At 21.7% G+C, this 15000-nt stretch overlaps 7 protein-coding genes and 1 non-coding gene across 8 annotated transcripts in view; 3 read left to right on the top strand and 5 right to left on the bottom strand.

Moving 5' to 3' along the window:
* The window catches only part of poxA (animal heme peroxidase family protein), a gene marked incomplete at both ends in the record, with an annotated part of 1829 nt that extends 251 nt beyond the window's left edge, over positions 1–1578 (top strand). Inside the window, 2 exons of the mRNA XM_637683.1 lie at positions 1–193; positions 274–1578. The exon at positions 1–193 is cut by the window's left edge and continues 34 nt beyond it. Coding sequence (XP_642775.1) covers positions 1–193; positions 274–1578 — 1498 coding nt within the window. The remainder of the gene's footprint in view (positions 194–273) is intronic.
* A 141-nt stretch (positions 1579–1719) lies between these two features.
* DDB_G0277359 (hypothetical protein) lies at positions 1720–2978 on the bottom strand (the record flags this gene model as incomplete). Its single annotated transcript, XM_637682.1, has 2 exons — positions 1720–2259; positions 2358–2978. The coding sequence occupies 2 exons, from the start codon at positions 2976–2978 to the stop codon at positions 1720–1722; spliced, it is 1161 nt and encodes a 386-aa protein (XP_642774.1).
* A 418-nt stretch (positions 2979–3396) lies between these two features.
* On the bottom strand, positions 3397–4422 carry ube2n (hypothetical protein; the record flags this gene model as incomplete). The annotated part of the gene is made up of 5 exons (XM_637681.2): positions 3397–3443; positions 3527–3589; positions 3750–4046; positions 4130–4157; positions 4393–4422. 5 exons carry the CDS (start codon positions 4420–4422, stop codon positions 3397–3399), a joined length of 465 nt encoding a protein of 154 aa, XP_642773.2.
* A 742-nt stretch (positions 4423–5164) lies between these two features.
* Positions 5165–8311, top strand: DDB_G0277357 (RmlC-like cupin family protein; the record flags this gene model as incomplete). Its single annotated transcript, XM_637680.2, has 1 exon — positions 5165–8311. The coding sequence occupies one exon, from the start codon at positions 5165–5167 to the stop codon at positions 8309–8311; it is 3147 nt and encodes a 1048-aa protein (XP_642772.2).
* A 294-nt stretch (positions 8312–8605) lies between these two features.
* DDB_G0277265 (hypothetical protein) lies at positions 8606–10075 on the bottom strand (the record flags this gene model as incomplete). Its single annotated transcript, XM_637679.1, has 2 exons — positions 8606–8668; positions 8750–10075. 2 exons carry the CDS (start codon positions 10073–10075, stop codon positions 8606–8608), a joined length of 1389 nt encoding a protein of 462 aa, XP_642771.1.
* A 2894-nt stretch (positions 10076–12969) lies between these two features.
* Positions 12970–13043, bottom strand: tRNA-Val-AAC-9. Its single transcript has one exon. It is a non-coding gene; the product is annotated as a tRNA-Val (tRNA).
* Positions 13044–13350: 307 nt separating this feature from the next.
* On the top strand, positions 13351–14168 carry pigH (phosphatidylinositol glycan, class H; the record flags this gene model as incomplete). Its single annotated transcript, XM_001134593.1, has 2 exons — positions 13351–13579; positions 13684–14168. 2 exons carry the CDS (start codon positions 13351–13353, stop codon positions 14166–14168), a joined length of 714 nt encoding a protein of 237 aa, XP_001134593.1.
* Positions 14169–14875: 707 nt separating this feature from the next.
* The window catches only part of DDB_G0277263 (hypothetical protein), a gene marked incomplete at both ends in the record, with an annotated part of 1068 nt that continues 943 nt past the window's right edge, over positions 14876–15000 (bottom strand). Inside the window, one exon of the mRNA XM_637677.1 lies at positions 14876–15000. This exon is cut by the window's right edge and continues 943 nt beyond it. Coding sequence (XP_642769.1) covers positions 14876–15000 — 125 coding nt within the window.

The raw sequence follows: 15000 nt of genomic DNA, 5'->3' as shown, positions 1-15000 counted from the left end.
TAAACAAAATCCAAAACAAGGTTCAATTTTTACTCCATTTATTAGACTTGCAAATCCAATTAAATTTAATAAAAATGGATTTCCAAATATAACGAATCAACCATCAAGAGCAATTAGTAATATAATATTTGATCAACAAACTCATATTGGTTCAAAAGAACATTTAACTGATATGTTTAATATGTGGGGTCAAGTAAGTTATTATAAATTTTGATAAAATTAACAAACTGTATATTAATTTTTTTTTTTTTTTTTTTTTTTTTATTATTTTAGTTTTTAATTCATAATATGGCATTATCAAAACCAGAACCAAATTCATGGCCAATTAAAGTACCAAAATGTGATCAATATTTTGATCCAGCATGTATTGGTAATAAAACAATGAATTATTTTAGAACTAGAGCTACAGAAGTACCATGTGATGTAGGTAAAACCGTAGTTGATGAAGATGGTAAATGTTATGAACAAATTAATAGTTTAGGATCCTATATAGATGGTAATGTACTATATGGAAATTCAGAAGAGATTTGTAAGAATTTAAGATCACTAAGTGGTGGTGAAATGAAAATGACAGTAACAGATGTTGGTGATTTACCACCAAAGAATGTCCCAGGTGTACCAATGGATAACGATGCAAATTTATTCCCAATCGATCAATTGTATAGTGTTGGTGAGAGAAGAGGTAATGAAAATCCAGGATTACTATCAATTCATACATTACTACTTAGAGATCATAATAGATTAGCTAGAAAATTTGCAAGATTACATCCAGAATGGGATGATGAAAGAGTTTTCCAACAATCACGTTCATGTATAATTGAACAAATTCAAAAGATTACCTATGATGAATATTTACCAACTACTTTAGGTTCCTTCCCATCTTATACAGGCTACGATGCAAATGTGAATGCACAAGTTTCAAATGAATTTACAACTACAGCATTTAGATTTGGTCATAGTGAAGTTGGACCATTTATGGAATATTATTCAGAGAATGGTACTCGTCTTCAACCATTACCAATTAAATTCTCTTATTTCAATCCTCATGCTCTTAATAGAGGTGTTGAACCATTAATTCGTGGTTTAATTATCAATGAAGAAGAAAATATCGATATCTATATGATTAGTGATTTAAGAAACTTTTTATTTGGTAAACCAGGTCAAGGTGGTTTAGATTTAGCAAGTAGAAATTTACAAAGAAATCGTGATCATGGTATTCCACCATATAACTCATTAAGACGTCAGTTAGGTCTTCGTCCAGTTCAAACTTGGTCTGATATCACCTCTGATCCACAAATTCAAAATCGTTTAAAAAATGCTTACAAATCAGTAGATGATATCGACTCTTATGTCGGTGGTTTAGCAGAAGATCATATGGAAGGTAGTTGTGTTGGTCAAACTTTTTATCTCATCATCTATGAACAATTCTTTAGAACTAGAGCTGGTGATAGATTTTGGTATGAAACTCCTGAAATGAGAATGGTAAATCGTGAATGTGAAACTACAACATTTGCTGAAGTAATTAAAAGAACAACTTCAAATATTGGTTATGTTCAACCAAATGTTTTTAGAAAATAAATAATAATAAAAATAATAATAAAATAATAATAATAATAAAATTAATAATTAAAAATATATAAAAAAAATAAAAATAAAAAAAATAAAATAAAATATTTTAGAAAATATATTACATTTTATAATAATTAATTAATTATTTATTTATTTATTTGAAATATTAAAATTAAAATTTTCATTTGTTATTGGACATTGAAATGATAAATTGAATGAAACTAAACCAATCATTTTTGGATAATATTTAGATTCAAAATTTTTAATATCATTATCATCAGTTATTAAATGATTCAATGATGTACCACCATACATAATATCAGAGAGTAATGGAAATCCCAATTTACTTAATTGAGCACGAATTTGATGAGTTCTACCAGTTATTAATTGAATTTCCACTACATTAAATAATAATTTCTTTGTTTGTTTTCTAAAATCACCTTTACCAATATCATCAAATTGTAAATCATCTTGTAATAAATCAATTGATACATCCTTTAAACCTAATGGTACATAAATTTCTTTTCTTTCAACTTTTAAAACTTTTAATAAACATTCTTTTAAACTATTATCTTGATTTTGTTCATCAAATAATTTCTTTGGTGAATGATTTGTTATTTCCATAAAATGTTTATAAATTCCAGGTTTAATTTCAATATTTTCTTCATTTTCTTTAATTGGAATAAATGCCTTAAAAAAAAAAAAAAAAAAAAAAAAAAGGAAAATGTTGGATTTAATTAATATTTACAAAAAAAAAAATAAAAATAAATTAATAAATAAATACTTACTTTATATTTTTTTGAAACTTTTTTATCAGATAATAATTTATTAAATTTACTTAAAAAATTAAAATCCTTTGCAATTACAAATAAACCTCTTGTAGGAGAATCTAAATTATGTGGATTATATAAAATTAAATTATTATCATTATTATTATTCCTCTTTTTTAACCAATCTTTTACAAAACTTGTAAAATTATTATGTAAATGATCAACTATTGGGCCAACATTGATTCCATGTGGTTTATCAATAACTAAAAAATATTGATTTTCAAAGATTATGTATTTATTAAAATTTTTGAAATCTATATGATCAGTTGAATTAACTCTTGGATAAAAAAAGTATTTCAATAAAGAACCTTTATTAATTACTTTATCGATTTGAACCCTTTTTGGAATTGTTTTAGTCTTGGTTACTTCTATTGAATCTTGATGATAAATACATCCATTTTCTAATAATTGATTTATATATTCTTTGGTTGGTTTGTTATTATAATGATTTATTAATATATTCGATATCGTGTCTTCCCTATCAACAATTAAATATGATACATTTGCTACTTTAATATATTTTACCAAACTTTTACAACTATTATTTATAATTATTTGACTTTTTGTTATTATTGACATTTAGGAACTAAAACTAAAAAAAAAAAAAAAAAATTGTAAAAAATAAAAAAATAAAAATTTGGAAAAATCAAAAAAAAAAAAAAAAACAATTGATTTTCCCAACAAAATGATCATTTCTTTTTTTAGAAACAAATATAATTGAAAAAAAAAAAAATAAAAAATGTTTTTTTTTTTATTTATTACAAAAAATGGTAGAGGTGATGATGATGGTTGATGGTTATTGCGGTTTGTTGGTTGGTTGATTTTTTTTTTTTTTTCTTTTATATTTTATATGGTGTTTATTCACAAGGTGTAGTAATTTTTGTATCGTTGAGGGGAGGTGTTATAATATCTATTTTGAAATTTTAAAAAAAGCTGTATATTAATTTCCAAGAGGATTTTAAAAACGCAAAAAGAATAATACTATATCAAGATTTGTTTAATTTTCAACTGGTGCTTCAGCGTATAATCTGGTCCATTCTCTAGCTATTAAAGTTTAAATAATAAAAAAAAAAAGGTTAGATAAAGGATATCTTTGATTTATAATAAATATATTGTATTAATCATACCTCTTGCCATTGCTTCTTTTTCGTTGGTTTTCCAATGTTCAGCTACATCATTTGCTAATGGATCTATAAATTATAAAAAAAAAAAAAAAAAATTAGAAATTTTTCAAAAATTTTATATATAATTATTATTAATTATTATTATATAAATTATTATATAAATTATTATATAAATTAATAAATTATATAAAGTAATTGTAAATTATTTTTAAAATAATAATCATACCATCTGGATTTGGGGCTGATAATAAAGCTTGAATTGATAAGAGAACAGTTCTAATTTGAAGAGCTGGACTCCATTTATCTTTTAAAATATCTAAACAAATTCTACCCAACTTATCAATATTTGGGTGATAGATTTTAGTAAGGAAACGAACTTTTGGTGCAGACATTGGATAGTCATCTGTAAGGAAAAGTTCTAAATTAAAAACACCACCTTCAAATGGTGAATCTAATGGTCCTGAAATTGCTACTTTAAAATAACGAAAATTATCTGTTGCTGGTGTTGCACTAATACCTGGAGCTATTTATTTTATTAAAAAAAAAAAAAAAAATTCTATTAGTATCAAAACAGAAAGAAACATTATTAAATAAAAAAAACCTTACCAGGTTCAGTCATAAGTCTTTGTGTTTCCTTTTAAAAATGAAAATAAAAATAAAAGTTAGAATAACAATTAAATTGTGAAAAATATGATATTTATATTTTATATTTTTTTTTATTTTTTTGATTAAAATGATTCAAGTGTGATTAAGGTTGATTTTTATATATTTAATTTTAGATTATTATTATTTAAATGAACCTATTGTTGTTTTTTTTTTTACGATAAAAAAAAAAAAAAAAATGATATAAAGTTTTTAAATAAAATTACCTTTATAATTCTTTTTGGTAATGTTGCCATTATGTATGTGTATATTTGTATGTGTGGGATAATAATAAAATTAAAAAAAAAAAAAAAAAAAAGAAAAAAAAAATTGAAAAAAAAAATTCCCAAAAAAAAAAAAAAAAAAAAAAAAAAAAAAAAAAAAAATTTTATATTTTAACTCTTTGGTGTTTACATCTCTAAAATATATTTTTTTTAACTATTTCGTCCTTCAAATAAAGGGAATATTTTATTTGTTTTGGAATTAATTTCTTTTTTTTTTTTTTTTTAATCAAAATATATTTGTTTTTTTTATTATTTTTTTTTTTTTTTTTTTTTTCTTTTTAATTAATAGAATTATAATAAATAAAAGAAGAATTATAATAAATTTAATAGTACTTTGAATAAAAATAAATAAAAAATAATAATAAAAATAATAAAAAAAGAAAAAAAAAAATGTAACTATAAATCATTGTTTTCACAAATAAATAAGATTTCTAAGAAAAGGTAAAATTTTTTTTTAATTTATTTTTTATTTTTTTTTATTTTTTTTTATTTTTATTTTTTTTTTTCTTAAATATTTTTTTTTTCTTTTTTTCTTTCTTTATGTTTTTTTTACTCTACTAAACCTTCTACAAATAATTAATTAATTAATAAATAACAACAAAAAATAAAAATAAAAATAAAAATAAAAAATAAAAAAAAAAAAATAAAAAAAAGGTTTACAATCAAATAAATATCGATATTACATTTATTTTAAAAATATAATATCTTTAAGACAATGCTTTCGTCAACAAACTCTCAACAATCAATTGTATCATACTCTGCATTGAAAAAGCCAACAATGAATTCAAATAGTAATAATAATAATAATAATAGCAATAGTAAACCAAAATCAATTATACCACAAACTTTAAAAGCTCCTCAGCATGTGAATAATAATAGTAGTAATAATAATAATAATAATAATATTAATAGACCAAGTCACCAGTTAAAACCATCTCTTCCATCTTTATCGAAGCCTCAACAGCCAATACAGCAAACACAACAACAAATATCACCACCTCAATCAATTCAACAGCCAATTCAACAACAACAACAACAACAACAAATATCACCACCACAACAACAATTACAACAACAACAACAACAACAACAACAACAACAACAACAACAACAACAACAACAACAACAACAACAACAACAACAACCATCACAACAACAACCACAACCACCTCAGCCAATACAACCTCAACAAGCAAATCAAAATATTGAGAATGAAATTAATAATAATAAAGTTGTAGAGCCAACAGAAGATTCAAATACTTCACCTTCCTTAAAAACAGTTAAAAAGATAATCATCAGCGATGATTCTATGGATGTCATAATTCCAGATTCACCAAAATCATTAAGTTTAAATTTAGATGAATATGAAGAACAAGCAAAACCAAACTTTGGCTACTTGAACCAATCTAATATGGATTATGAAGTAATTGTTCACAATAAACCTTTAAATGACTCAACTAATATTACAAGCACTGACAATATAGAAAATAAATCTGAAAATAGTAGCAACAATTCCAGTAATAATAATAATAATAATAACAATGACAATAATAATAATACTGGCAACACTAACTCCAATAACAACAATTCCAGTAATAATAATAATAATAATAATAATAATAATAATAATAATAATAATAATAATAATAATAATAATATTAATAATAATATTAATAATAATAGTAATAACAATAATAACAATAATATAAATAATAATAATAGTAATAATAACAATAACAATAACAACAATAATAATAATAGTAATAATAATAACAACAGCAACAATAATAACAATGAAGAAAATTTATCAAAAGATAAAAAGATTGAAGAATTAACAAATTTATTAATGAATAGGGATAAAATGGTTAGTGAAATGAGTAAAAAGTTAACAGGTGTGCAACAAGAATCCCATGCAGGATCTGTTCCAACTTCAAAGATTTCAAACTTAAAAGTTTCATTTCCAAATCAACAAATACAAGGAACAAAACCAATTGCACACTTTAAGACTACAATCCCAATTAATAATAATAATAACAATAATAATAATAACAATAACAACAATAGTAGTAATAACAACAATAATAGAAATGTTGGATCAAAAGATAAATCAAGAAATCAAAATGGCTCAAACCAACCCTCCTCTTCCAATATTTCAAAAAAACAAAAACCAAATGAAAATATTGATACTTCAAACCTAAATGGCAATGCTGTTGATGAAATATTTGATGGTCTAAATGACCAAGTTGAATCTATTGACTCTTCAGGTGAATCGATTTCCTTACTTGAAAAAATTACTCATTCATCAAAGAATAATATCAATAGTGTAAATAATGTAAATAGTAATAATAATAATAATAATAATAATAATAATAATATAAATAATACCAATACCAATGCCAATACCAATAATAATAATAATGGTACTAGTCGTAGTAATAGTGGCAATATAAATAATCATAACAACAATGATAAAACAACATCTTCATCCACTCATTCATCGTCATCAAGTGATGCATCATATTGGAAAAACATTGCATCCAAATTCCAAACTCGTTTAAGAAATGTTGAGGCCGCATTGAATGGAGAATTTGATAAAAAACCAAAAGAACAAGCATTAAAAGCTGAAGATATTGCATTAGTTGTTAGAAATGAGTTATTAAGAAGTATGAAGAGCAATCAACAGCAACCACCACAACAACAACAACAACAACCACAACAAATTGAAAACTTAGTGGATCCACAAATCCAACAACAAAATCAATTAACTCAACAATTACAACAATTACAACAACAATACCAACAATTACAACAACAAAATCATCAAACACAACAACAAAACCATCAAATACAACAACAAAATCAACAATTGCAAAATCAAAGTCAACAATTACAACAACAATTTAAATTTGAACAACAAAGAAATACTGAAATTAAATTGGATTTGGAGAAATCAAAGGAACAACATCAAGCAGAACTTTGTAAAGCTTTGAAAATGGTAGATGAATTTGAAATGAAACACAATGAATCCCAAAATAAATTGGTTCAATGGGAAAAAGAAATTGGTTCATTAAAAATTCAACTCGATGAGAGTAAACAATATGCTGAAATCGTTAAAGTCTCCTTTGACAAGAGAATGCAAAAGGAAATGGATGAACATGAACAAGAATTGGATTTAACAAAGAAAAAACATTTGAAAAAGCTTGATGCTCTCTTTAAAGAGTTGGCACAATGGAAAGATTGTAGTAAAAGATTATTTGCAAAAATTAATAATAGAGATCAAAATGAATCATTACCTAATGAAACAAATGTTTATGATGATTTTGATGATGATGATGATGATGATGATGATAATAATGATGATAATAATGATGATAATGATGAAAAAGATAATAAAAACAATAGTAATAATAATAATAATAATAATAATAATAATAATAATAATAATAATAATAATAATAATAATAATGATAATGATAATGATAATAATGTAAATAATGATACAACTTTAGATCAAGATAAATCAAAATGTAATAGTCAAACAAATGAAGAGGGCGATAGTGATATTAGTAGTACATTAAATTCTAATCAAAATGAAGAAAGTAAACAAACCTCTACTCCCTATCACCATCATCAATTACAAGATAGTAATTTTTTAGAAGATGATATTAATACCTTTCCACTATTAACTTCTGTTCCAACACAAAACCCTCAAGGTATTCAATACACTCAAGAATTATCAAAACTTTTTCAACCAAACCAAATGGATGTGAATAAATCAATTTTCTCTTCTCAAACTAATGAAGAAATTCAAAAAATTATTATCCAACTCGAAGGAGATATTAATAATTCACAACAACAATAAAATAAAATAAATAATTTTGTATATGTTTATAAATATATTTAATTTTTTATTATTTTTTTTTTTTTTTTTTTTTTTTTTTTAAATGTTTAAGGTTGATTATTTACAAATTTGTTGTTTTTTTTTTAAGCCAAAAGAAAAACAAAAAAAAAAAAAGGATTGGCCAATATTTTATTCAACGATACATTCACCAATGTTCGCCGGAAAAAAAAAAATCAACAGAAACTTTTTGAATTTCTATTGTTTGTAGCATCATAAAAAATATATTAACTTTTTTTTTTTTGGAAATAAATAAATTTATGATGACAAAGTGGCAATTGGACTTTCTTCAGCCAAAGAGTTTAATAAATTAAAAAATGACTAAATTAGGAAAAGAGAAGAAAAAAAAAAAAAGTTAGTAAGATCCTGAAAACTTGTATTTTTTTTTTTTTTTTTACATACCATTGAATTAATTGACTTATTTTGTTGTTGTTGTTGTAATTGTTGTTGTGGTTGAATTTGAGCTTTAATTTGCTGTTGGTGTTGTTGTTGTTGTAAATTATAATTTATACTATTTATATATTGTTGTTTAAAAGTTAATTCCTTTTCAAAATTTATTAATTGTGATTTCCATTTTTCTAATTCCATTTGTTTTTGTTGTAATTTTTGATATTCTATATCTTGTTGACCCTTTTTATATTCCAAAACTTGTTGTATTCTTTCAACATATTCCTGTTCTTGGATTTGTTTTAATTTTCTGGCAGAAAGGTCATTTTCTTTTTGTGTTATTATTTCTTTTTCAACTTCTTGTTCTAATAAAAATAATAATGATTCTGCAACCAAAATATTATTATCTTTATTATTAATAATATTATTATTAACATTATTATTATTATTATTATTATTATTATTGTTTTGAATTTGATTATTATTATTATTATTACTATTATTATTACTATTATTATTATTACGACTACCATTAACACTGGTAAGTAATGGAGTTGATGGAACGGTTAATTGAGGAGAAGCAATTGGTGAAGAATTTGAAGGACTTGGAACACATGAAAGAGATAAAGGAGATGAAGATCTAGAGAAAGATGACGATCTTGAGGTAAATTCTTCTGTATCACTGCCACTGCTGTTGCCGTCATAAGAGAATTTTCTTTTTTTAGTTTCACCAGATGAGGATAAAGGATTAGCAGATGAAAAGGTTTGTACAATATTTGAACTTAAAGTAAAAGATGGAACAATGGCAGAGCTATTATCACTTTGTTGATAAGTTGGTGGAGACATTGATGGTGATGTATTACTTGATGATGGTGTTGATGAAGATATGAAATTTACTTCAAATGGAATTGATTTTTCAATTTTTTTAATATTTATTGGTTGAGTTGTAGTTCTCTTTTTTTTATTTACTTGAGTTGGTAAATTATTATTATCGTCATTATTATTTGTATTATTATTATTATTATTATTATTATTATTATTATTATTATTATTATTATTATTTGTATTATTTGTATTATTACTATTTGTATTATTATTATTATTTGTTGCAATAATTTGACTTAAAGGTTTACCAGATAAAGTAGTTTGACTAAACAACTTTTCTTGGAAAAAACTTTTACATTCAGTGCAACCTACTGTAAATTTATCTTGAACTGGTGGATGTACATCAGGTGGATGAGAAATTCTACCTTCACAATTATCTGGACATGCTTGATGTCTTTTATGGTGGAATCCACAAGAAACTCTTCTTCTATTTGATCTTTTATCTTTTTGTGTCATTTTTTTATTTTATTTTTTATTTTTTATGCGTGTGAGTTTGAAAGTAAATCTATAGAGAAAGAAAAAAAAAGTTTGAAAAATCCAAAAATAGTTTTTATTTGGTGCGCGATATTTTTAATTTTTTTTTATTTTTTTTTGTTGTTATAAAGCAATGAAAATAAATTTGAAGTAAAAATAAAATACAATTATTAGAATATTTTTCCTTGTGTTCTATTTTAAAAAAAAAAAAAAAAAAAAAAAATGAGCAAAAAAAAAAAAAAATATGTACGAAATTTTTGCAACACCTAAACAGCAAAAACATTTTTTTTTTTTTTTTTTTTTTTTTTTTTAAAAATTTTGAAATTTCAAAAAATAAATATCAGCCAAATCATTTTTCTAAAGCCGAATGGGAATTTGAAGCACAATTTTATGTAAGCAAAAAAAAAAAAAAAATGAAAAAAAAAAAAATTTAAAAAAAATAAAAATATCTGCGTCACAAGAAAAAACTCCCACACCGTTTAGGATTTTTTTTTTTTTAAATGTGTTGCCAACATTTTAAAATAATTTTATTTGTATGAAAAAGAGGAACAATAAAATAAAGAAATAAATTATTTTCATAAAGCGATGTTGTCAACAATTAAAAAAAAAAAAAATTATTTGTATATGAAGGGATAATAAATATGAAAATATCCAAAAAATGTTGTCAACATCTAAAAAAAAAATAATTATTAATTTTTGTTGTTGCTATACCTACATTAATTATTTATTTATTTAAAAATTTAAAAATCTGAAATTATGTCGGAGTTAAACACTATTTAATTATTGCCAAAAAAAATATATATATATAATAGCAATTTTTTTATTTTTTGACTTTTTGAAAAATTAAGCATATAAATAAATATAGGAGATTAAAAAGAAGGAAAAAAAAAATTATTGATTTGTAAAAAAAAAAATTGTTTTGAAAAGAAAAAAAAAAGAAAAAAAAAAAAAAAAAAAAAAGAAAAAAAAAAAAAAAAAGTCGAAATTTAAAAAAAAAAAAAAAAAAAACAATTAAATTTCAAAAATTCAATTTGATTGTCGGGTACTTTTGCGCACTGGTGGTTTCCCAGCACGAAAAATTCATTTTTTTAAACAGAAAAAAAAAATAAAACCAAAAAAATAAAAAAAAAATAAAAATAATTAAAAAATAAAACAAAAAAAAAACAATCCCCATCACTTCGTTACATATATATTGATATGCAAACGGAATTTAAACAAGAAAACTAATTATTTTTACAATCCCTATTATTTTTATTATTTTTTTTTTTTTCATTTTTTTTAATTTTTTTTTTTTTTTTTCATTTTTTTTTTTTTCATTTTTTTTTTTTTTTTTTTTTTTTTTTTTTTTTTTTCATTTGCTTATTGTGAAAATATTGACCCCAATGTTTTTTATGATTAATCCCAAAATTAATATTAATTCCCAATTAAATAAAAAAATAAAAAATAAATAAAAAATAAATAAAATAAAAAATAAGGAATAACCAAAAAAAAAAAAATAAAAAATAAAAAATAAATATTTAAAAAAAAAAAAAAAATAATAATAATTAAACCAATGACTAATCAATTATCTTTTATTTAAATTAATAAGTTATTTATTGAATAATTTTTATGATATTATTTGAATTGGCTTTTTAATAAACTTTAATTAAATATAAAAAAAAAAAAAAAAAAAAAAATGGGTCAGGTAGCCAAGTTTGGTTAATGGGAAATAAATATACCAAAAATTCGTTAATAATTGATCATTAAAAATAGTTTTGGTTGTAATCAATGTTTTTGTTTGTCCCGGGGTGATAAAAAAAAAAAAAAAAATTTCCGAATTTTTTCCAACTATTTTTTTTTATTGTTTTTTGTTTTTTTTTTTATTTGTTAAATTAATATATAATTTTTTTATTTTGTTTTTTTATTAAATTCATTTGGTGATGTTTGAAAATTTGTTTTTTTTTTAAATTAATTCGATGATGTTTGAAAATTTGTTTTTTTTTTAAATTAATTCGATGATGTTTGAAAATTTGTTTTTTTTTTTTTATATAGTTTTTTAATATATTTAGATATTGAAGTGGTAATTTCATTTTTTAAATTTATTTTTATTTTTAGATATTGGAGCGAGGTTGTCATTGTGTGAATAAGAAATTAAGAATGAAAAATTGTATGGCGACAACAAATGTTTTATTATTAAAATAGTGGTCGTTGCATTAATAATAATAATATAATGAAAATAAAACCAAAATTTTTTTTTTTTTTTTCGTTAATATTATTGATAGTTAGATTTCGATACTCTTATTCTTTTCTGCCCTATATCTTGAAGATCTTAGATAATATCTATTCATATCTTTTTTTTAAATTATAGATTTTAGTTATATCTAATTAAATACCTAAATAATATTACTTTTCTTTGATTCAAAGTCCTAAAAAAATAATATTAGAAAGTCTTTTTTTGAGATAATTCTTCTTTTTAGTTGCATGGAGTTATTAATATTACTATTTTTTTTTTTTATCAAATAAAATTTTTTTTTATAATATCCATCCATATGCTCCACTATTTTTTTTTTATTTGAAATTTTTTAAACACAAATTTAATAACAAATAAATAATAAAATAACTTAACCCAAAAAAAAAATAAAATTAAAAAAAAAAAAAAAAATAGCTGCACATATACAAACTTAATTTCCTCCAAATTGAAATTATTATCTCATTTTCTTTTATTTAAAAAAAGAAAAGATAAAAATTAAACTAGAAGTATGGATAAAATATTTAGTAGGTATATAATCTATTTTTTACCTTGATTAGTTTAAAAATAATAAAAAAAACAAAAAAAAAAATTGAATCTGTGAAAGGAGTCGAACCTACGACATATAATGTGGTAAAGGGAAAGAGAGTATTCAGAGCGGGAATCGAACCCACGACCTAATCCGTGTTAAGGATTCGTGATAACCGACTACACCATCCGAACTAATCTATATTTTAAATTTAAAACTCAAAAATTTTGTTCTCAAAGTTTTTTAAATTAATTTTGGAAATTTATTAAAATAAAACTTAACATGAAATTAATTTTAATTTTAAAAATAATCCAAGAAAACAACAAGAATTTCCAGGTTTTTTAATTTCATAAAAAAAATAAACATAAAAAGTTTTTTTTTTAAAATTTTTTTTTTTATTTTTATTTTTTTTTTTTATTTTTTTATTTTTTGTTCACCGACGTTACCTTATCAATAACCGAATCAAATGATATAAAAGGATATCAATTACAGTAATAGGACATGGAATATAGTTGTATACCAATTAATAACGATGTTAGAGAATATAAAATATCAAGAAAGGATAGATCATTAATAACCTATTTCGATCTATTCCTTTTATTCACTTTTATATGTACATTTGTAAAACATCAATTCTATTCTCAATCTCTATTTAAATCTTTCTCGACTTATTTCTTGTTTGCATTAATTTTATTTAGATTTTATTTAAAATTTTTTATTGTAAAAGAAGGTTTGTTTTAATAATAATAATAATAATAATAATAATAATAATAATAATAATAATAATAATAATAATAAAATTAATTTTTTTTATTTTTTTTATTTTTTATTCAGAATCATTAATTGTAATGAGAGAGATAGGAGTTCAATTAAAAAGAAAATATTTTTTAAGACCATCAACAGTTGTGGAATTTATAGAGAAATCAAAGATTGAGCAAATTGTAATTAATGAAGGTATTACAAAGCATAATGTTATCTTTTACATGGCATTCATAGTTGAAGGTAAAAATAAAATGGTTTTAGCATTTGAAGAATTAATACCAAGAATTGATACACTTTTAAAAATTTATAAAGGGACACAATCTTTAATATTTAATAATCCCACTACTACTACCACAAATACAACAGCAACAACGACAACAAATACTACCCCATCTATTTCTTCACCAACAAATCAAACACCAAATAACATAACTACACCAACACTAACACAAGTAAATCAAAATAATAACAATAATAATAATAATAATAACTCTTTTCATACCTCTACAACAATGTCATCTGCTATTGATGATTCTGAGGATTTTAATTTAAAATAATAAATCAAACTTTTGTATATATATATTAAAATTTTAAAATTGTTTTTATTTATTTATAAATTCATTTTATCTTTTTTTTTAAAAAAAAAATCTGTGCACTTTTTTTTTTTTTAGAATTTTAAAAGTTATCTCTTTTTTATTTATTAGTTTAAATTATTTTTTTTCTTTTTTTTTTCTTTTTTTTTTTCTTTCTTTGGAAAGTAAAATGATAGGATTAAAGTAGATAGATATTAAAAAAAATAAAAATCTATGCCTTTATTTTTGTTTATTTTTTTAATTTAATTTTGGTGGATTGTACCTGTGATGATTGAGATATGTCTGTAAGAAACCAACAAGTCATTGCCCATCACTGAACTTTCTACTTTACTATTTTATACACAAAAACACACCAAGGCTGTTTTTGTTGGCCACCAGGATAGGAAGCATAGCAAGATCCAAACTGTGACTTGTTTAAATAATATAGCTTTTCCACTAATACTCAAACATTGAGGAGATTTTTTATGGGATAAAAAAAAAAAAATACGAATTTTCAAAAAAAAAAGTTTGATTAGATTTTTTTTTTTATTTTCCAATTTTTTTTTATTTTTTTTATTTTTATTTTTTAAGATAATTCAACTGATCAAATTATAATAATTTAATTTTTTTTTTTTTTTTTTTTTTTATTTTTATTTTTTAGAATTTATTTTTAGATTTTTATTATTTTAAAACTAAATAATATTTAACAATATGTTATTATTATTTGTTGTTGGTACTATTATATTTTTTAAAGCAAATTCATTTTCGTCATCATTATTGTTGATTGTTGTTGAATTTTTAAATTTCCCATTTTGTT

Source organism: Dictyostelium discoideum (assembly GCF_000004695.1).
Source record: "Dictyostelium discoideum AX4 chromosome 2 chromosome, whole genome shotgun sequence".
Lineage (NCBI taxonomy): Eukaryota > Evosea > Eumycetozoa > Dictyosteliales > Dictyosteliaceae > Dictyostelium > Dictyostelium discoideum.
This window is presented reverse-complemented; position numbering and strand designations above follow the sequence as displayed.